Source organism: Equus przewalskii, chromosome 17 (genome assembly GCF_037783145.1).
Source record: "Equus przewalskii isolate Varuska chromosome 17, EquPr2, whole genome shotgun sequence".
Classification (NCBI taxonomy): domain Eukaryota; kingdom Metazoa; phylum Chordata; class Mammalia; order Perissodactyla; family Equidae; genus Equus; species Equus przewalskii.
Window position 1 is genome coordinate 25,796,160 of NC_091847.1, and position 22,467 is coordinate 25,818,626.

The 22,467-nt window shown below is 35.9% G+C and overlaps 1 protein-coding gene across 2 annotated transcripts in view; it reads left to right on the plus strand.

Moving 5' to 3' along the window:
• Nucleotides 1–22,467, plus strand: part of ARHGAP15 (Rho GTPase activating protein 15) — a 607,848-nt gene that overhangs the window by 113,781 nt on the left and 471,600 nt on the right. For both annotated transcript variants that reach the window (XM_008542643.2, XM_070581269.1), the window contains exon 8: nucleotides 6,467–6,556. In XM_008542643.2, the coding sequence (XP_008540865.1) occupies nucleotides 6,467–6,556 (90 nt within the window). The remainder of the gene's footprint in view (nucleotides 1–6,466; nucleotides 6,557–22,467) is intronic.

A 22,467-nucleotide genomic window follows, 5' to 3' on the forward strand; every position in this document is an offset into this window, starting at 1 on the left:
CTTCACATTGCTCCAACAGAGGCTTTTATGTTTTATTGTCCAGAAGCAGTAACTTTTAAATAATTCTATTTAAATATTTAAAAATCAGTCATTTATATTTTAGGTTTACCCCGGAAGAGATATGATATATTCACTCTTAGATTTAAATCCATATTTAGTCAATTTTTAAAAAGTACATTTTTATAATGATGTACAATATGATCCATTGGCATCATGTAGTTCATTAGCAGACTTTTTCTTGTGTTTTGTAGCTGTGGAATCAAAAATATGTTTTCTATTAAAGGAGTCTTTAATTTCAGGCTTCTTGAATAAGATCTTGATTGTCTTCCAAATAAATTCTACAACTTTTCTGAACAACTTATTCCAATGTTTAACGACGCTTAAATACTGAACATTTTCACTTCTAATAAAGCCTGGTCCCTAAAGTTGTTATTTAAGCCTAGATGTTTCTGTTTTAGCTTTGTAAAAATGAACAATTGATTAGGATCACTTAAAAATGTCTTCTGTCTGCTTATCTTAGTTTGCTCTTTTTTGAAGCTAATATATCTATTTGCTTGAATTTTACTCAAATAACTTTAGCTTTTTCTGGCATATTTCTGAATTCACCCCAAATCTCTATTATTTGCTTTGATTGTGCCATAAGATCACTTCCTAATAAAGGTCAGTGTATATTGGAATATACATTGTGCTTCTGTGCTTTTACTTCTTATGTATTTCTCACTTTGTAAGCTATTATTCTGAGATATATTATTTATTTTTATTTATGAATGCATTGGAATTAATCTGGAAATTTTCCGTTGTAATTCTCCATCCAGTTTATAAATTCATTCAACAGGTAACAAATATCTGTTGAGTGCTTATTTTGGCTACTTTGCTAGATTTTGGAAAAATAAAGACATATAAGACAAACCCAGCTTGGTCTCTGATTGGATGGCTTGAGGAAAGAGATACAACAGAAAGTAGTTACCATGTGTAGACAACAAAAAGAATTGTAATAAAGTGTGCTTCAGAGTAGGGAAAATGGTAGGAAGGAGTGAATGACTGTGCCTGCAGAGGTAAAGGAGAGCCTCATGGAGATTATTTTGGAGTTACAACATGAAAATGAGCAGAACTGGGGCAAATGGCGGGCAAGGAGAGTGGGTTGAAGAGAGAGAAAATGAGTTACTGATGAAAAGGGCTCATGCATACTCATATTCCTAATGTATAGTCCTGTGAAAGCATGTTGCATTTAGGCATGCTATGAATTTAGCGTCGCAGATGTGTATAAGAACAAGAGAATGAATGGAATTGAGAAGGATGCTTGGGGAATGAAAGAAAGGAGCCTGTATGCCCTACTAAGGGATTTGTATATTATCCTGTAGATAACAAGTTTTCCAGAAGAAATATGGTGAGATTTTTCGTTTTTTACAAAAAGTCAAATTGTGGAGAAATATTGAAATGGTTTGACTGGTCACAGAGGAAACAACAAAGAGAAGAATTCAGATGAGAGATGATAAGAGCTCAAATGAGGTTGTGGTCATGGGATGAAGAAGCTGGAGCTGGTTCTGGAATTTGAGCTTTGTACCTTTTGGTTGTGGGTAGTGAGGGAAAGGAGAGAATTAAGAAAGCGAAGTACATAGAGGGATGATTAACCAAGACAAGTAATAATGAAAAGGGGGCATGTTTGAGAATAAGACAATGGTTTTAATGAGGTGTCTGTGCTAAATCTTAATGGTAGTTAGAAAATACAGTTCTGGCACAGAAGAGAGAGGTAGGGGCCAGAGGAACCATTGAGGAAACAACATATTATAAGTGATGAATCAGACCAGAGGCAAGACCAAAACCCACAGGAAGCACGAAAACTACAAAAAATAATGAAGGCTGTAAACCAAGGATTACCAACATTTACGAAGTGGGAAGAGGCAGAGAAGTCAGTGAAAGAAACAGAGAAGGAGAAGTATAAAATATGAAAGAAGAATTTAGAGAGAAAATGTCTCCATAGCTGAGGGACAGAGGGTTTTAAGGAGAAGGACCAGCAGAATCTAATTGTACAGAGTTTAAGTAGAATGTTGATGGGAGAGAAGGCATCAGATTGTTTTTGTTGACCTTAATGGTTAAGGCATTTTAGATTATTCAAGAAAAGGAGTAAAAGATTGCAATGGATTGAGAAGAGAATGGAACATGAGCAGAGAATGTGGCTGCAGAAAACTCTGAAGAATCCTATCAATAATGAAAAGAAAATAGGTGAGATTGAGAAAAAGTGAAGTTATGGGATTGAGGCTTGCTTTCTTCTATATTTTTTTCAAGCATGAGTGACTTGAGCGTGGTTATAGGCTAAGGGATATAATCTATTTGAGAGTAGGAGATTGAGAATGTAGGAGAAAAGGGGCAACTCAGAAAATGAGGAACGAGATTAGATGGAATTAGGAACAAGAGAAGAAAAGCCTTGGGCCTAAGAAGGAGCATCTCTTCCTCTGAGGCCAAACAAGACATGCCCTGTGAGTTGTTTATGTACTGCATGGCCCTGACAGGCCAGGTAGTTTGATGCTCATGGATGCCACTGTGCCCAGGAAGGGGAGTTCATTAGACAGGTGGACCAGAGTCACAGACCCAGATCCAGAATTCTGGGAGCCAGATGAAAAAATTGGAAATAACGACATTTACAAGGAAGAAATAGAAAATGTTCATTCTTATTTGGGGACCTAAATAGGGCATTATGGGACCTAGAAGGATGACAGTTTAGGTATAGGGGAGAGGCCACATATTGTGTTGTGATCAAGAACTTGGGACTTGGAGTCAGATAAAAGTGAATTCATATCTCAGCTCAGGCACTTATTAAGTGTGTGAGTTTATGTAAGACACTTAAGCACTCACTGCTTGAGCTTCTTCACATGTAAGTTGAAGGCAATGGTAATAACTTCACGAGATTGTTGTCAGGAACAAATGAGAAATTGATATACAGCTTTTAGAAGGCAAGACATACAGGAATTTATTAAAGTTTATATTTTTTAATTTGTTTACTTCGATCATACAGACTAACTATTAAAGTGAGAAGAATTGTGAATATTCTAGCACAAGGGCTTTATCTCTGTGAATTAAGAGTAAGCCATTTTACTCCACTGAGTAGTCAAAAGTTATTTCTCAAGAATAAGGGGCTATGAGGAAGACTGTAGAAGAAGAAAAGAGAGTAGAGTGGATCATTGAATGGGGAGAGAGAATGAGAGAGGCCGAAGTGACTGTGAAATCAGGGACATAGGTCTGGACATGAAAGGAAGCGAAACCAGGAAGGGCTTGAGAGACTGGGACAATGAACAGAGGTCTGCTGATTTCACTAACATCCAAAACAAACATAACAGAGTAGGAGTAAGAAAAATTCAGAAAGTGGGTTATGTTAGATGAAAAGCAGAATGGAGATTACTAAAGCGAAGAGGAAGCCAAGCAGTGAGCTCATGAAGAATGCAATAGATGGGGCAAGGTCAAGGTCACATGAATGAGCACCAGGAGGTGAATGAAAGTGATGGACAGAGTTCCAATTTGGATAAACCCAAGCCAAGTGCCAAAGCCATGGGATTTAGTGCATGATGCTGATGACAACAGTTAGAGGTTGGCAAAGCTGGATGGTGAGAACGCTGGGAAAGCTTAGCTTCCTTTTGACCCATAGGTCCCCTCTAGCTCTACAGAGAGAGAGAATCTATAGACAATTATATAGGGTCAGAGGTTCGTATGGGATTCTTCAAGCAAGAGTCCGTATTTTCTTTATCTCTGGAGTCCCAGTGCCCAGCACAGTGGCTAACACATTGATGCATAATAGGTATGCAATAAATGCTTATTGAATGATTCTGCGAAATCCTAGGTTCGATCCACGTATGAATCCCTTAAACTGCTTATCACTTTTCCAAATCACAAAGCAAAGACTGCTTAACTGTTAAACCAGATACAAATCTTAATTGTTATAAAATTGGGAATTCTTTGATGCCCAACCTTCCTTCCAAAGCACAAAAGCTAGCTGAATTTTGATATTTTTCCTTCATTCATGAATTCAGCAAATATTCATTGAACAACAACTATGTGCCAGGCACTGTTCCATACATTTCCATATATTGGGAAAAATAGTGGAGGAGAAGACAAACAAAGCCCCAGCTCAAGGTGCTTAATTCTAGTGGGAAAAAAACATATAGTCAGTATATAAAAATATATATGGTGATTTCAGTTAGGAGGAAGGCTGCAGGGAAATAAAAACAAGTGGTGAGATAGAGAGTAATTAGGAGTGTTGGAACACAGCTCTTTCATATGAGACAGTCAGAGAAGACCTCTGACAAGGTGACATTTAGCTGGGACCTGATGGATAAGAAGGAGTCAGCCATGTGAAGATTGGGAGTCATTCCAGGTAAACAGGTGGTGTAAAGGCCCAATGGGAAGATCAAGTTTAACAGAGAAGGACAGAAACAAAATCAATATGTCTATACTAGAGTCTAGTAAGAAAGGGGTATCTGTTCCCCAAATGTTAGGTTTTAACATGAGTATGATCATAATGTATATTTAATTTTCAAGGACTGCATAGTGGTTAGGAACAGACTCTGGAGTGACACTGCTCACATGCAAATCCTAGCTCCTCCTTTTCTACCTGTGTTACCTTGGGAAGGTTTACCTACCCCTCCTTGCATATTTTGTTACCTGTAACATGATGGTGATAAAAGTACCTACTGCATACCATTGTTTCAAGAATTAAACGAATTGATAGTTGTAAAACACTCAGAGAAGTGCATGGCACATAAAAAGTGCTTCTTATATAAAATAATTCCATCTTTTTTCCCCTGACTGCGTTATATGGGAAAGATAATTTCTTCCGTTACATACACTTAATGATTATTTTGTTGGTTCTGAGTATCCCGTAATTTAATTAACTGTAGAAGAAGCAGGTTGTTTTTAATTTTTCTACATCATAAATCACTTGAAAATGAACATTATTATTATGCTTTGCGATTTTCCACAATAGTGATCACCTAGGTGGCAGAGCATGGGTGGACCAGTAAAAATTCTCTGACTGAACCATCTGTACGAAGCATGCTCCTCTAACAAAGGAAAGATATGCTACCAATTGCTCTCCTGCCAGCTGAATGTATCCTAAAGGAAAGTTATGTTTGGCTTATATCAATTTTTTATTGAGTTGCCAAAAATAGAAAATCTCACAATTTAATATGAGAACCCTCAGATTTCTGGTTTCTTCTGAAAAATAGTCTATTTCTATTAAACTGATAGAATTGATCATAGTGGCTATAGGGCAACAATTGTTGAAAGATTTCTTATAACATTTTTACCATTTGTTCATAATTTCACATTTTAACCTAAAGTTTCATAATGTTAAAAACATTGTCTAAAAATATTATAACCCTTGTATACTGAAATTTTAAAGTAGTCTATGGAAAATGATTTGAGAAAAGTACTGAATTTACAGAGAAACCTAGAGTAACTTAGAACTTAGGAAAATCTTTGGAGTCTTTGAAATGTGGCATCACTTTCTTAAAGAATAGTGAACTTCCCAAACAGGTAAGCATTTGTTTAATATTTGGAGTTATGCAAATTTACAGTTACATAAGTATCATTCACTTGAACCAAAGGAAACTATAAAGATGAAAATGTAGATGATATTTCCACTAATTGATTATTATGAATTACTGAAGTAAAAATAGCTTCTAAGTAATATCTACATCGTATTGTGTACAAGAAAGCACATGCTATAATCTATTTGGTCTAAATTAAATTTGTTAAATACATATCCTTATGTGTATAGTTTTAAAAGTCTGAAAAGTTAACTTCTAAAAGACAGTGTTGGCACTTAATATTTATTAAATGTTTGTCTTTTCTTTTTCTCAGCTTTATTGAGATATAATTGACAAGTAACATGGTTTAAATTTAAGGTATATAATGTGATGTGTTGATGTACATATATATTGTGAACTGATTACCATATTAAGGTTAGTTAACACATCCCACCTCACAAAATTACCGTTTTGAGTGTGTGTGGGTGGTGCAAATACGTAAGATCTACTTTCTTAGCAACTTTCAAGTATACAGTACAGTGTTAACTATATATGTATGTATACTGTATATTGTATAGTCACCATGCTGTGCATTTGATTACCAGAACTTATTCACCTTATAACTGAAATAAAGTTCATTCATATTGTTATATATGGCAAGATTTCTTTCTTTTTTATGGCTGACTAATTTTTCCATTATATATATATATACTACATTCTCTTTATCCATTCATCTGTCGACGAGCACTTAGGTTGTTTCCATGTGTTGGCTATTGTGAATAATGCTGCAAAAAACATGAGCATGTAGATATCTCTTTGAAACTGAAAAAAAAAAGACTTTATGCCATAAATATGTATAGCTGCTAACTCAATAAACTTTTTTATTTTTTCTAACATTCATCACCAGTTTTGTACGCTTTTTATTCTTATTTCATCTTTGTTTACAGAAAACTGGGAACAAACCAGAAAGTGTGGATTTGTGTGGAGCACATATTGAATGGGCCAAGGAAAAATCAAGCAGAAAGAACGTCTTTCAGGTAAGACTGTTACATATATTCAATTTATTTCTATTCCTTCTCAATCTGAGCTCTCTTGAGTAATCAAAATAAGACTACCTTGTCATGTATTTTCAAGTATGTGAACTAGTTGTGTGAAGGTCATTGTGAAAAACTGACTTTCTTCCTTGTTGAATTTTGGTTTATTGTTTTTGTTTGGTGACTTGCTACTATCTAAACACAAAATACATGTTATGTGTTGATTAATCTTGCACCCAAAAGTCACTGAATTTTGCAGTATATTTGATAGCCATTTGGAGTTCAAACCTAGAATGCTTGACAAATAGATTTAATGTAGAACTTTCAGACACACACAAAGTAAGACTCACTAATTATGATAAACTATGTGCATTCATCGTCATCCCTGCCTCCCAGCTATAAATTACATTTTCTAGTGTAACTTAGGTGGATCGAGAGAGCTAAATATCTATATTGGATCTTTTCTATTGTGTAATTTAATTTTTTTGAAAAATAACTGCAATTAATAGTTTCATTCATGTTCCATTGAATAGAACTAACAAGATGAAATCCTTGAAAGGAAATGGGAAAACTTAATATTTCACATATGATGTTGCCAAAATCCCTCTGGCAATTAATAACTTTAGGTTATGGAGGTTGATTTTTTTAATATATTTTAACGAGATTTAATTTAACTTATATTTCCAAAGTAACTAATAACCTATAGATATATTTTAGAATTTACATCATTTAGTAGCCAAGGAACTAGATTATTATAATTATTACATTAAATGTCTTCTGAGGCCACGTTGGCCCTTGAAGAAAAATCAGTTCTGTTCTTAAGTACATCACTAAAATTAATATAGTGGGTCTTCTAGAAGTTTAGGTAGGTGACATTTCCTATCTGAACTCTCACTGGGGAGAAAAATCTGGTTGCCAGTTTGTTCTGCATTTTCCAGAATCTAATTCAGGTCTTTCCAGATCATTTGAACCCACGTTAATTTCAAAATAATAATAATAATCATTTTCAACATATTCTAGAATAATTTTTCTGGTTGTAGTTTTACTCTGTTTAGGTATTCATTGTTAATGTGATAAAGGTTTTCTTACCAAAAGTGAAAAAGAAATGAAAGAAGGAAGGAAAGAAGGAAGGAAGAACGAAGGAAGGAAGGAAGGGAGGAAAGAAGGAAGGAAGGAGAAAGAAAAAAGAGAAAGAAAAGAAAACTAAACATACTTGCCTACAGATCAAAGGACTAAAGCCAAAGTGATTAGAATGTGAATTTAAAGAATCAAGGTAAAATAAATTTTGTTTTACAGTGAGGAATTGTAGATCAGTGATACATCCTGTCTCCCGATTTCTTACTCTTTGTTATTCTGTCATAAGCAGCAAAACTTAGAGGTTATAATCCTAGCCTCTCTGACAGCCTAGATGATCAGTATGACTAGTTCTGAACTGGATTAGGTGAGCTAAGTGGTTTAGTTTTATTATGTACTGTGAGTTTAGCATTCTAATCACCAATGTCATAAAATAAAGACGTTAAAATTTGACATCAACATAATTCTTAGACAATAGAAACCCTGGGAATTAGGCTACAGCAGTCTTTTTCAGTTCTTTCATTTAATGTTTTGAAGAGTTAAGTTAGATCACAAATGAGGATGATAGTCAAGTATGTGTGATGGATATAGGGCTGCAAATAGAAAAAAAAATTTATGTACCATTTTACATAGGTATGAAAATAATATACATAGATAGACATTGAAACACCTGTATGTGTCATCCTAACCTTTTCTGAACATGACGAACCACCTCCTGTTATAGTGTTTTACTTGTTTTTCATATTTCTGAATATAAGTATTTCCAAAGATATTGAAAACTCTTCTCACTTTTGGTAGCTTTTTGGAGGTGAAACTCCACCCAGCTAGTTTTGTTTGTAAGGTAACTGGGCAGTTCCTGGGACCTCAGTATTGTTACATCCAGTTTATCTTTTTTTTGTCTCGTACTCTTTAGTTTAGAGAAACAAAAGGGGATCATAAGGATGTCGTGATTAGCAAAGCTGAAGAAAGATTCAAATTTCATTTCTGTCTTCTTCCTTTTGGGGTGAATCGTGTGATTTTCTTATCATGCTGAAATCTTTTCATCACCTAAACACATGAGCCTAGGTAAAATTTACTAATACGTATCCACAGATACAGACCACCGGAGTAAGCCTTTTGAGAGGAACAATAGAAATAGCTTTTATAGTTCTGTTAACGAAAAAGCATTGGGAAGGATTTGCCAGAGAGCTAAATCTAGATGACTTGCATCAATATTTGATTAGATACATTAGCTGGTCTAACTCTCAAATGATCAAAATAAACATGATTATATCTCAAAAACATGGTATTAAGGCATTGTTGGATGTTTGAGTGTGTGTGTGCAAGGGTTTCATTACCTACAGAATAATGAAGTGTTTCTTCCCGACTGAAAAAGACCATCGTAGCTTCGGCTGATGTGCTACAGCAGAAATAGCTTTAGGATTCCAAGTTTGAATTAGGCTTGGTGTTCAATCTCAGTCTATGAATTATAGATTACAAATAGCAAATGACTATTGAGATTTTTGGCTCAAGAAAAATCAAAGAAGAGCAAAATTAGAAATAATTTAAAATTTGAGATCTGTCGTTAAAAAGTTGATGGATTAGCAATTATATGCCACATAATTACAATGTCTGTGGAGAAGTCAAACTTAAAATGAATAGGAAAACAAACAAGAAATTATGTGCTTGAAATATGCTTGAAAGACTCAGCAGCACGCATTTGTGACACGATAAATGGAAGGATTTCATTTGTTTCATTCATTTGTATATGCCATTTGGACATTTGAGTTGTTCATTTTCTTTTTGTATTAAAAGCCGAATTTCCTTCATAGTCAAAGTCTTATTAAACTCTTGATGTAGGTTCAATGTTATTTGATTGGAACATGGTAACATAACAGTGACAACATGAATTAAGTATTAAGGATCGGTATTCAACAGCTCTCAGTATATCAGAATGATGCTGAGATTGCTAAAAATTGTTACCAACTTCTATAATAAAGTATATATAGACAAGTCATCATATGTATTTAAAAATTATAAATCCATATCCATGTACGCATTTATATTGTGTGTGTGTCTATGTATACAGGCACATCTGATAGTTTAACCTTAGGAAATAGTGATCATTTCCACACACATACATACAAACACAGAAAGACACTTTGTACTTATAAAAGGTCATACAAATTCTAAGTTAAACTAGTAAATGTTCATTACTGCTAACTTTTGTTTAATTCTGCATTTAGCATAATTGTCCAGAACCTTCACAAGTGTGATGCAGCTTGCGAAAGCATTTAGCAGCCCAGTGATTTGTAATGAACTGGGGTACGAGTTTTCTTAGTTAATTTAAAAGCACCACTAGGTTTTCATTGGGGAAAGAGTGAATAAAAAGATTTATGTTCAAATCACATATTTTAAACATTCCTGCTAAGTGCTAGTTTGCTTTTTGGTGTTTAGCTTGAAATTTAAAGCACTAAGGATTAAAAGGATTACAACATAATCTTAAATAATCCTAAATGTCATTTACGAAGAGATAGTTGTAATAACTAAATAAAACCATGTTAAAGGATGGCAGGATTGTCAGGCAGCATCTATACCACAAGCGGTGCTTCTGTCACCTTCTTCTCTTTCCTTGTGGAGACATCAGGCATTTACAAAGCTTTTCAATAGGAAGTTCAACTGCAAAAATGGCTGCAAAATAATTTAAAACAATCAGCAAGTTTTTAGCTTTAGTATCTTATTGTTTCAAAGTTGAAGGAAAATTTTCACTTAGGTTTCCTTCCTTCCTTCAAACACAAGGCTCTCTGAGTTAAATATTTTTGAAAGTGTGGGGAAAGGGAGTTCATGACACAGCTATCGAATAGATAGACGACACATCTCCAGAACATTTCCGACCTCGAAGGAGCTACCCTTCCTTATTAAATATATGGTGATCCCAAGCACTGTGATTAATTACAGGCCGTTTAATTTAGCACTTAAATATTCTTTGCTCCTGTCATGTAAATTAGTTTAATCTCCCCAAAGAAAGAATATCCTGTGCTTTATGCTCATTAAACCAGAGGACTGGACACCTTTTAACTGATTCGATGGTTACTGCTAAGGCTCGAGTTGCATTCTTTCAGCCAAAAAAAAAATTCACGGTCATAAAAAATTTTAGGAAACCGTGTCCGAAATATGGGCTCTGTGTTCCATGATGATTTCTGGAGTGTCGATTCTATTCTCTTTTGCAAATGGGGGAAAACAATAAGAAAAATACTGTTTTGCCAGTCCTTTTCACTACTGATTTAAAGTACATGATTACTCATTTAAAATAAGTCATTTCTACTCTAAAGGTTTACCTTTTCTCAGAGCCAGACAGTGACTAGGCCTCAGTTTTTCTGTTTCCTTTAAAATAAAATTTTTTTAAAAATTTCACCAATGAATATGCAGAAGGCTCATCTAAGATTATGTGTGTTAAATAAGATAATTCTACTATTCATGAATTATGGCTGATTAGAACTATATCAGTTACCTGTTAGAAAGCAGAAAAAATTAAATAACCCAAGAAGATGAGTCTGTTTTCCTCCCCCACCACTAATTTATAACCTTAAAACAAAAATCATCACCAAATTTCCTGGATTGGTGTTCTTTTTTAATACATAAAAATATCTTACGGGCACCGGTCTGTTCCTAAAAGTAAAGTAAATCTCAGAATAGATGTATCATTACTTGTATTACTTTTTTGACTTTGGATGGAGTCTTCTGGCTATAATGTGTATTAAACATATTCATGCAATATTTTCCATGGATATGCTTTACATTTAAACATAATTTGATTGCTCTTCCTGATCTGAATATGTCTTAGCTTAAAATGTTTAAGTACTACTTAAGTTTATTAATGCGAAGATAATTTAATAACATCTTGGAAAATGTCATTTTAAGCCAAAAGGAAAACTACTGGTATTTTGCTTTTATCCATTTCCTTCTGTTAAAAGGGATGGTTTAAAATAAATCTGAGCTTTTACCAATTTTCTCTTTCATTTTTCAATGCTTGCAGTTAGACTAAATGCAAAAGGATGATTCTTCACATTCATATATGCATTAGATTTCAAGTAAAGCTGGTTTCACTTTAGAGAATTACTCACAGTATCTTAAAAGGCATGGCATTAAAAATAAACCAGAGTAAGAGCAGCATTAATGTCTAATACAGTTGTTTTTGCTTTCTAGCTTGTCCCCAATCATTTTCTCTACCTATTAGATATTCATCCATCATGCAGAAGGTGCAGTGGAGAGAACACAAGAGTCTGGGGACATGTGTTCCAGTTTTGGCTGTGTCAGTTGTAACTTTATGTAGAACCCAGGGCAGGATCCCGCCTCCAACTTAGAGTTTTTCACACCAAGGAAATAAGAGATAACAGTCCTTATCGCACCCGCCTCTCATCTGTGTTAATGTTAAAATGAAGCAATCCTGTATTTGAAAGCAACTCCAAAAGACTGATTTTAATATAACTACAACCAGGTATTATTATTCATCTACTAATCACATCATCTCACTCTCGGGAAGTTTTTGAGAAATTCCAGATGTGGATTTTGGAAGAATCTGGATAGGAGAGATAGATATCTATGAAATATAATTCAGGATTTCTGCTCCACTTCTATTCTCTGTACTGCCTTGTCAACTTAACCAATAGACTAAGATTTAACACCCCGTGTGGATGTCTTTTCTCTCATTGTGTAACTAAGAATATGTGTCCTCAAACCTTACTGAAATTATTTTTAATATTCTATTCTTATGCATATTGTAATAAATGTAATATCTAATCGATATAAGTTAACTAATTACTGTCATGTCCCAGTTAGTACTTTAAGAAAAGCATTTCATCCTGAAAGCTTCTACCAGGTTATTGGTAGCAACTTACAAAAGGGAACCTAGAGATACATGCAGGAACTATGCCCAAAAATGAAAGAGAGGGAATGGTAACTCTTTTCATTCTCTTACTGAGATATCAGGACAATACTTTTTTTTTCTAACTGGAGGGGAAGAGATGATTATTTTTATGATTTTGGCTTCATTTTTGCCAGTGGGATTGCACAGAAGGATTTTGATGTATGGAGTGATATAATTTTATAATCACGGCTTTGATTTGGGAATATTAATGTCAGGGGTGTATAAGATTTACTGCAAAAGATAGAGCCTGGGGGCAGGAAGTAAAACTGATTGTAAGAATCTCAGGTGAGATTAAGATGAGACCTAAAGAGCATGCTAGCCTGATTGATGAAAGGAGACACAGAAACAAGTTGATGGATGGAAAACACACCCTCACGTGAAGAACATGCCTATTTGTTCAAACGATGGGACTTGGGAACCACTGTCGTCTCTTTGTAGGTTCAATTTTTGAGAAATAGTAAAGCTCTTTTTTTTTTTTTAGAAAAAAGCTATAATCTCAACTCTAGAATTAAGATACTAATAAGTTGAGTAAACTAATAGGGAAAACAATAGCAAGTGTACGTTGTCTGGTGATTCCACGAAGCTTAGTGGTCTATGAGGATGTGTACTCAATTGGATAGCTACTTTATTCCACTAACTACTAAAGGGCATAGCATTATCTTGTTGTATTCATTTTTTTTTAACTGTCATCAAAGCAGAATGCAACTGGATGACAGTAAAGATTGACAAATAGTCATATTAGTAAATTTTAGTCCCAAATTAGCCAAAGGAATGAAAAATTTAAGATTCCAAAATAAAATAAAATAAATCAAAATTAAAAGTTCAAAGAAAAAAAGGAAATGTCAACTTGTCTTCTTATGCTTCTAACGTTTTCGAAGCATAGATGCATGTGACCTAATGAGCCTAGATCACTGGTTAGCTCATTTCTCATTGCCTTCTGGAATACCTGGCTCTACCTGCTCAAAGATAAGAGTTGTGCATTTGGAATAAATTCTAGATTTTAGTTTGACAATGGGTTAAATGCAACATGCTGTTCATCGTTTATTGACATCATGACGTAAATCCCTGTTTTTATGGAACATACTCTGTTTCTTGATGTTTGAGTGGAACCAGTGTGATGGTCACTGTGCCACGCCTGGGCTAATTCTCCATGTTCACAGAATCAGAGTGAGGCTAACTGAGCTACATGGGATCAAATGTGGGATGTCAGGCCATTCATACCCCCCTGAGCAAAAGCAACCACTGCCAATGAGGGATTTCATGGGATCGAGGTAGAATCATCAAGTGTTATGGTTTTCCCATTTGTGATTTTCATCTTGCAAAGTACAGAAGACATTACATTGGTGCTAGCAAGGCAACATTCAAACCAATGGATCCCTTTTTCATATCTGTTTCAAAATTCTTTTTTTGTATTTTTAAAAGAGAGTAGCCATGTTTATTCCATGCTGAGTATGATTTTTTTTTTTTTAATAGCAAACAGTCCTCTTCCAGAAAAAGGAACGGTTTAATCCCTAAAGCTGGTACATAATAGATGGGGCCAGTAAATGGTATCACATTTTACAGCTTGTCCATAAGGATGACACAGGGTGAAATAAAATTGAGTGCTTTTGGATAGCGTAGGATCACTGGCAGATAAATAGCCGATGCCATTCAGTTTTCAGAAACATAAGGTAATGAGGCTGGATCCTAAGGCAAAAGAAAAAATATATATATTCACAGTGTTTATATGCCACAAGCCACTGAGCAGGAGAAAATCTGGGCAGTGGTGAGCAAAACCCTCAAACCTCAAAGCAATGTTCAAAGCTGTGTAAGAAAATAACAAAGCAAGCATCCATAAACAGAGGCTTGAAATGAACACGAGAAAAAAAACCTAAAAGTTTAAGATGAAAGGAAAATTCCAGCACTCATACAAAACTGGAGGGGCCACTTGTAGAATCTGTGCATAGAGTCCCTCAATGTATGAGTTAAACATGTTACTAAAAATTTAGTAGAAAAAAAGTATTCAAAAGCAAGTCTATAATACTCCGCGGGACAGTTAAGGATTCTCGGTATTTGACGAGAAGAGGAGGTTGCCCTTTTATCTGAACAAAACAGGATGTTGAGAGATGACCCAGGTGAACCAATGAAATGAAATGCCTGATGTCGGGGAGAAAGCAGGAAGGAAGCTGTTTGAACTGTTTTCAGACAACAAATCAGTTTGAGATGACTTGACCAAGGAAGGGACATTCTCTTGGATGAATTTCTTTTTAGTAGAGACCTGGTACATTCTTGGCCTTAGTCCCACCAGTTTGCTGATGTTTCATTTCCAGGACTAGAAGAAGTTCTAATTGTCCGACTTCCTTGGTGAACAAGTCCTAACCAAAAAGTTTTTAAATACAAAATTAACAAATTGCTGCAAACAGCTCCAAAAAGGAAAGAAACACTGATATCAAAGATTCCCTTCCCAAGTAACTTAGACCTTGATAGTTTTTTTTAATTTGAATTTAAGCAATGCTTCATTTTTCAAAATTCTCACACCCACCCATGATCAAATAGAAGACAAGCTTCTGATATTCGAGATCTGTGGTAGATTTGATATCAATTCGTGGAAAAGGAGGTTATGAACACACTTTTTTGATGTGTAGAATGTACTGATGAGGGTGGCAGGAAATTATGTGAAAACCTTCTCTTTGACAGTTACACTGGAACATTTACAACCGCAGATGTTATTTGTCCATCAGAAAGGAAAATATTTGTTTCAATCCACAGGCATTTTCTATCACAATATCAAAATGAAATTCAACAGCAGTTTAATGTTTAATGTGTAAGCAAACAAAATATTTTGGGGCGCCCAAATACTAGAAAGCAAATAGACCCCACAAAACATAACTAGTGACATGAAAGAAATGGCTGGCTTCATTACGAACAAATCTGTCCTTTTACTAAAGTAAGGATTGTTCTATTATTAACACAGGAAATCGTAGATGGGCTGCACAAAATGCTGCATTATTCATAAAAGCATTGCTGCCATCTGGTGGCTAGCTGGCGTTTCAGCACTGACTTTGCTGATTTGATTTGGCTGGGCGCTTTGGCGAGGTATTCAAAGGAGGTCTTGTGTTTATGCGGTAAAACATAAAGGAGAAATCCCCTGGCCCTGGATGTCATTCACCTGATGGCAGCCCTTTCTCTCTGTTCTGTCATAGAATGGAAGATTCAGGAGAGGCAATGACACACTCATATCTTTTGTCCTGAACATTATATTTTCCATGACTTATCTAAGGAAGTTATTCTTGGCTGTTATTGACTGATGAATTTTATCGACACTCATTTCTGTTAGCAAATAAATATGTAGTCAAATATTAGGAAGATCTATTGAATCTAAAGATACACTGTATTGCTAAAATAAGAATATACGCAAGATGCTGTAATCCCTCATTTGGATCCAAGCAAGAATTTTTTTTAAGTTACCACTCACTGAGTTTGATTTTGGAAATAACATAATTTACAGTGTTAAAAGAGAGAAATGTATAGGGCTTCATAAAACTCAAGATTTCTTCCTAGTCATTCAATTTTTATGATAAAGAAATCTGATTAATTGTTAATGACTCATGTGAAGCCATCTTTCTCTGTGGATTTACAAGTTAAATGATAAATATTACTAAGTTCACATTGCATTTTTATCAAAAATAAAATAGTTAACATGTAATTTAAGAAATTTTGATGGTTCTCAAGCATCAGTACATCAACACGTTCTTAATCAGAAGCAATAAGGGTATCATCGCAATTTTAGTATATGTTTTAAGTTTTTAATATTGTAGAATGTCTCATTGTATGTAATGAAAATATTTATCCTTAAACTGGGTATTTGTATAGATCACAAATCTTTGAAGATTATAGGAGATAATGAGTTAAAATTATCCAAGGAGGAAAGTTGAAGCTTAATCCTGAATTCTCAGGGATGATATTTATTAGTCAATATTCAGTTTCTAGTGGATATTTGCCGATCTTATTAAGCCATCCTATGATTCAGTAAAAGTCAGATAACAAAGAACCATTGCACTAAAATTGGAGACTTGTAATACTGAACGAATATTATCCTTTGCAAGAAAACTTATAAATGCCTATTTTTAAAGTAAGATGGTGGGTTTTATTTAAAAAATTTTGGTTACAATTTTCACTCTATGAATGCATAGTTAGTATTACTCTTGTTACTAGCTACTTTTGCCACTTAAAATGTTTACTTCCTCAAAGCATTTAATTTGACTCATGGAAAAACATTGCTCATCTTCTCTGGGAAGATCACTCAATTCCCGCCCCACCTCCTGCCCCGTCTCTGTTTAGAAAGAGAATGTGAAAAACAACAACAACAATGAAACCTTACAAAGAAAGTAAAATCTGTAATGATTGTGCCCTTGTCTCTTTCATCTATAAGTACAAAATTTCAAGTAAATTATTCTCCTAATAGACTTGGATACCACCCTATGGTGGTTTCTAATGGCTCCATAATAGAGATAGTGGCTATGGTCAGGATGCCCCAGGTTGTAGTCGTAAGTTGCTAATGTTTGTTTCAATAACATTTGCTTTTTGGCAGCTTTTATAGCTACTTAACACTAAATTCCCATTTAGTCAGGAAGATCATTCATATACTGTAATGAATGATGTCACCTTAAATCCTGTAGTATGTAATTGCTGAATGTTACATTTTATAGCAGGGCATTTGATGGTGTATTTGTTTACGCTAGATTTTATGACAGTGACAGCTGTATCTCAGTGGAGGCGTGATCTTTTCCTTTCATAGGAAGCTAGTTTTGAATTCTCTTTAACCAAATGGTTTTGCCATATATGCCCTCTGGCTTCAACTGAGTTCCCCCTCAAAGCAAAGTTTGAAACTAGGAATTATGTTGCAACTAGTTTATTTGGGCAGTGATCCCAGAGAGCAGGAATTTAGAACTAGCAAGAGTGAAACAGAGAAGGAAGAAAAGGCACTACAAGGGCCATTACTGAGTTGGTCACAGAGTGGCTGAGACGCTTCTCAGAATTTTCCACCCAAGCACTGACAGGATGAAGCATTTGTCCATCAGCTTTTCACCCTTTTGGTTTATGGTTGCCTCTGGGATGGGATAATGTCTTTAAATCTTCTTGACTTTCTGGCTGCACATCTGTGGGTGTGCCAAAAAGTTCTTTCAGGTGTCCTACTCCATAGACTCAGAGAATATGTATGGCAGAAAGCGAAAGATATGGGGTGCATGCTTGAAGCAAGATGCACTCAGTCCAAAGGGATCTGAAGCCCACACAGGACTGTTTACAGCAGCTGCAGCTGGAGTCACACGTAAAGACAAGAGGCTGTGAGGCAGCACCCAAGAAGTACACGATGCAGTCCACCCCTTGCAGTACTCGAAGTGACTTGTACCTCAGGTTAAGTCTGAGTCTTCAAGATAGTGGCTGGCCTCAATCTATACAAAAGAGCTAATAAAAAAGTTTTAGTGGAAAAAGCTACACTCCTCTGCTGCAACTGTGTCTGAGGCCATATTTGAAGTTCATCATTTACTTCCTCTCTCACTCATTCTAGATTTTCCTCACCCTCAGTTAAACTAGTTGATGCTTATTAGTCTGTTGTGTTTGCCTCATGAGATGAATCAGACCTTCATACCCGATGGATCTGAGCCCTAATTTTGGGACATTGCCATGCTCTGTTTGCTTCAGTTGACAATTCACTGCTCTCTCCGGACATAGAAGCACCAAGAGACAACTCATTGAATCCTCTGAGTTCCTAAATTATTCCTCTTGTCCCCATTGTACAGAAGCAGCCTTACCTTCTTATTATAATTAGGGCCAATTACCCCTGAATATAGTAGCTACTTTATTTGCCTGCTGGTCAACATCTTGAGTATCCATGGTTACCAAGCAGTGGTCATGGCTTTAAGTACAATAATATCATTATTAATTCCTGCTAGAAGCAAATTTCTCTCCTTTCCCAAGAATAAGAATTAGAATCCAGCAGAGCTAAAGTTTCAAAACTCAGGAGCATAAATGCTGTAAATCGGTTACTACAGGGACAACTCTTACATCTTGGTGCTTAGATCCGTATATTCTAGCTATTAGGGACACTGTGACACGTATCAGATATTGGTATTGGAATATAGCACCCCAACCAGACCGGGTCTTGTCCCCCAGCTACTATCTCAACTGAGATTTTAAGAAGTCCTTCCATTATTCTGTTAGGTTGATTGCTTCCAAATAATGCATTATTTAGTAAGAACAGTGGATCTGTCTATCCACTGTTGTGCTGCCTTCAGTTCCTTGGTTTGAGGCAATGTTTTGAATGACCTCGTGTTGCTATATTGGTCATTCTTGAAACTATGGAAGGGTGGAGCAGACAGAGGCACCATAGACAGAGAAGGCAAACCTATATCCAGAGTTCATGTTAATTCCAGGGAGAATCACTGTTCCTCCAAGCATGGAGGATGGTCTAACATAGTCGATTTGCCATCAGGGGCCTGGCTAGTCTCCTTAAAGAGCTCAGTGTCTGCCTCTGCTGCTGGAAGACTGAGCAATTAGCAATGGTAGGAGTTACATCAGCCTTGGTGAGAGGGAGCCTTGGTGTTGGGTCTGCATGTAGCCACGATGCTTGCCACTATGACTACTCCACTCACGGGGCCTATGCTGCATGTTCTGAGTGGCTAAAGACAGAAGCTAGGAGAATTCAACCTATTAAGTCTTCTGGTGCACCCGCTTACTATCTAGTAGACATTAATACGTTTAGATGAGACACAAGGATCTGCATGCTCTGTGCCTGCTCCCATGAGTCTGCTGACATGTACCAAGACTTCTTTGTCTCCAACTTTCCAGACTGTCTTTCTCCAGTCCTCTGACCAATAAACAAAGCCATTCTCCACTTTCTAGAAATCAGTTGATATCTTTACCTCTGCTTATGCTATTCTTTGCAAAGTGAACAAATCATGTTTACTGCTTGTATCTCTCCCCATGGAAAGATTTCTCCTCACCACTGTACTACAGAGTCATCCCAGGATGCGTTTGCAGTCCATTTTTTTGGAGCTCACCGACACATTGAGTTGACCCATCCATGAGTCAGGCTTGAGTGTTTGCATCCTTCATCAGCTGGTTTTCAAGAGCTCCCATGAGGCGAAAGCTGCAAGCTAAGGGAGAAGCACTGGTGTAACATTGATAGATAAAATGGGAGTTTGAGCCATATGTTCATGTAACTTACTTAGGCCTGCTGGACTTGCTTGGGCCAAATTCTGAATATAGCATTTGCATTCATGGATTGTTGCCCAAAATTATGATTCAGTGGATTTGGCAATACGCAGCTCATCATGGGAAGCTGAAGTCACGTAGTCACTTGATGTCCTATGATCAGGTGCTCATTCTCTTTTCTGACCCAGTAATAGGAAAGGAGTTACTTTTCAGTTGGTGAGAATTTCTTTACTGCAAGAGGCAAAGCCTTCCTGCAGAATGCTAGGGACCTTTGTTGTGAGACTCTGATTGTAACCTGCCACAAACTCCACAACAACATTATACTCTAGGTCCTCATTGAATTTCCTGGGTCATACAGCCCAAGAGTCAAGGACCTTGCACCACAGCTTGGGATTGCTTCATGCATTGATAAGTTATGGATTGCCACTCTGGTATATGAATAGCATCCAGAAATATTCCTACTGCCCAATGTTCTGATTCACCTGGTAATGGAGATCCAGGACTTGTGGTTGTATTGCTATGTGAGACTGTCTAAGTGCAACCCAGATATGAGAATATCTAAGTGCAATTTTGGATTGTGAGCAAGTAAACAATTGTTGTTTTAATCCATAAATTTGGGGCTAGTTTGTTACAGAGCAATAGCTAATTGATACAAGTAGTATGTTTATAAATATAATTCAGTGGCTTGATTTTTATGAGAAGTGATGACATATTTGAAAGTAAAGTTCAACCAGTATAAAAGGCCTTTTAAAAGGTTGTGGAATTATGGTTCACAGTGTCAGCTTCCACTAATTAATTGCCAAGAACTAGCTCTTTACAGGGTTGTAGAAAATGCAGGTAGTGGCATTTCATCTGGTCATGCGTCTTTTTTATTACTCAGTTTGTTTATAGAAATAGCTGCCTAACAAAGTTAACTTCCAGGAAAGATGCCAGGTTACACAGAACCATACCAGAGACTTAGAATCACTTTGGGCTTTCACCCAAAGTTTTTGCAACATTAGGTGGAGGCAACATAATTTGGCTCAAAAAGTTAGAAGGGAAAAAGTGACAGCAAATGCTCATGGAACAGTATGTTCAGAGTCTTCAAGATAGTATCTTTCTTGGCCTCTTAAAAATCAAAGTATATTGTATATCTATGCTATTTTTTAGAACAGTCTGGACCAACAGGATCCAGGGTTGTCACAGGTCATTGTTAGGCCAGCAACTATAGAGCTTCTAACCCAAAAATTGAGCTGTAAGACATAAAAGCAGATAGAGCTACAGTTGGAAAATCTAAATATAGCTGAAAAGTTTTGGCACTTCAAGAGTTTCTGGGAGAAAGAAAAGAAATTTGATTTCTGTGCTGCTGATGGAAAAGCTCGCAAATGACCTAAGAAAATTATATTTGTCATATTTTCATTGCAAATGGCATTTTTTAAATTTGTTCCTAAAAGTTGAAAATGACCTCCCATGTTAAAAAACCATTAGTTAAGAAAAAACATGAAGTCTAATGTTGCTTTGGACTTTGGAACTAAATATTCTAGCAATTTCTTTAATTTTGGAAAATGCACACAAATTTCTGTTGTTATTCTTGAGAATTTTCACGAGATATTCTAGATGAGAAGATATTTATTTGTGTAAGATAAACATGCAATTCCCAGACCTGCCTTCATCAATATAATTTTTAGTCTTTTTGTCGTCTTCAAATATGTAACTAAGAAGGTTTAATTTGTTGATTTCTTTCTGTTTTTTTTTTTTATATGATTAAACCTAAAGATAAGCCTGGGATATTCATGTTAAAGCTGTGTGATAATGTGGTTATTCTGTCTTGGATGAGAAATTATGGAATTCCTTACTTGATTTTAAAATTTTCAGTGAAGTTTACTATTTCTAAATGTGTGTTAGGTTAACTTCTGGAACAGAAACTGATGAAAAATGGGATAAAATTATTCAGTTACACCGAAGTATAGGTTTTAAATGATATTTTTTCATAGTTATTTTAGAAATTGTGTGTTCGGTGCTACTTTTTCACACTGTTGAGTAGAACTCTAGAATCTTGGAAAATGACAGTTTTCAAAAATGTCTAATTTATGTTTAAGAAATTGAATAGCACTCAACTATTTCCCATTTATTTGCATTATGTCCCTTGTTTCACAGTTTCTTTTTAAATCAATTTTCCCACGCCATATACAATGCTATTTTGATAACACATCACTTTATCTCCTAAAGTCAAACGAAATTATTTTTTCCAGTGTAACACAAATTAAATCATCATGAAATTTTCATGATTGGAGAAAGTGGCTGAGGCATTCTTCAAATGCAACATCAAAGAGAGTACCTAATACTTGGATTATGCAGAGTACTTGCTTGCTGTTGGTGAATACTATTAATTTTCTGGAACCCAAAACAGGGCAAACTAAAGGTGGTCAGTAGTTGCAAGAAAACACTGCTACCCATTTCTATAGGGGAACATAGAGAACATAGGAAACCTTTAAAACAGACAGAATTCCCCCATCACGGTTTTGGGTCTAGACCGTGCCATTGTTAGCATGTGGGGCACACCACACAGAAACTCCCAGATCCACAGCTGCCAGCTTCTTTCAGAGGAAAGAACAGCCTGTGGGCAGCTGCGATTCCCCTGTCACCAGCTAGGCCACATACCTTATGGCATTCTCCCTTCAAGCCCTGGGGACCTGCTCAGCACTGTGGGGATGCCCAGCAAGCAGGGCCATCTGGGTGGATGCTGTCTCTAACACTGTGC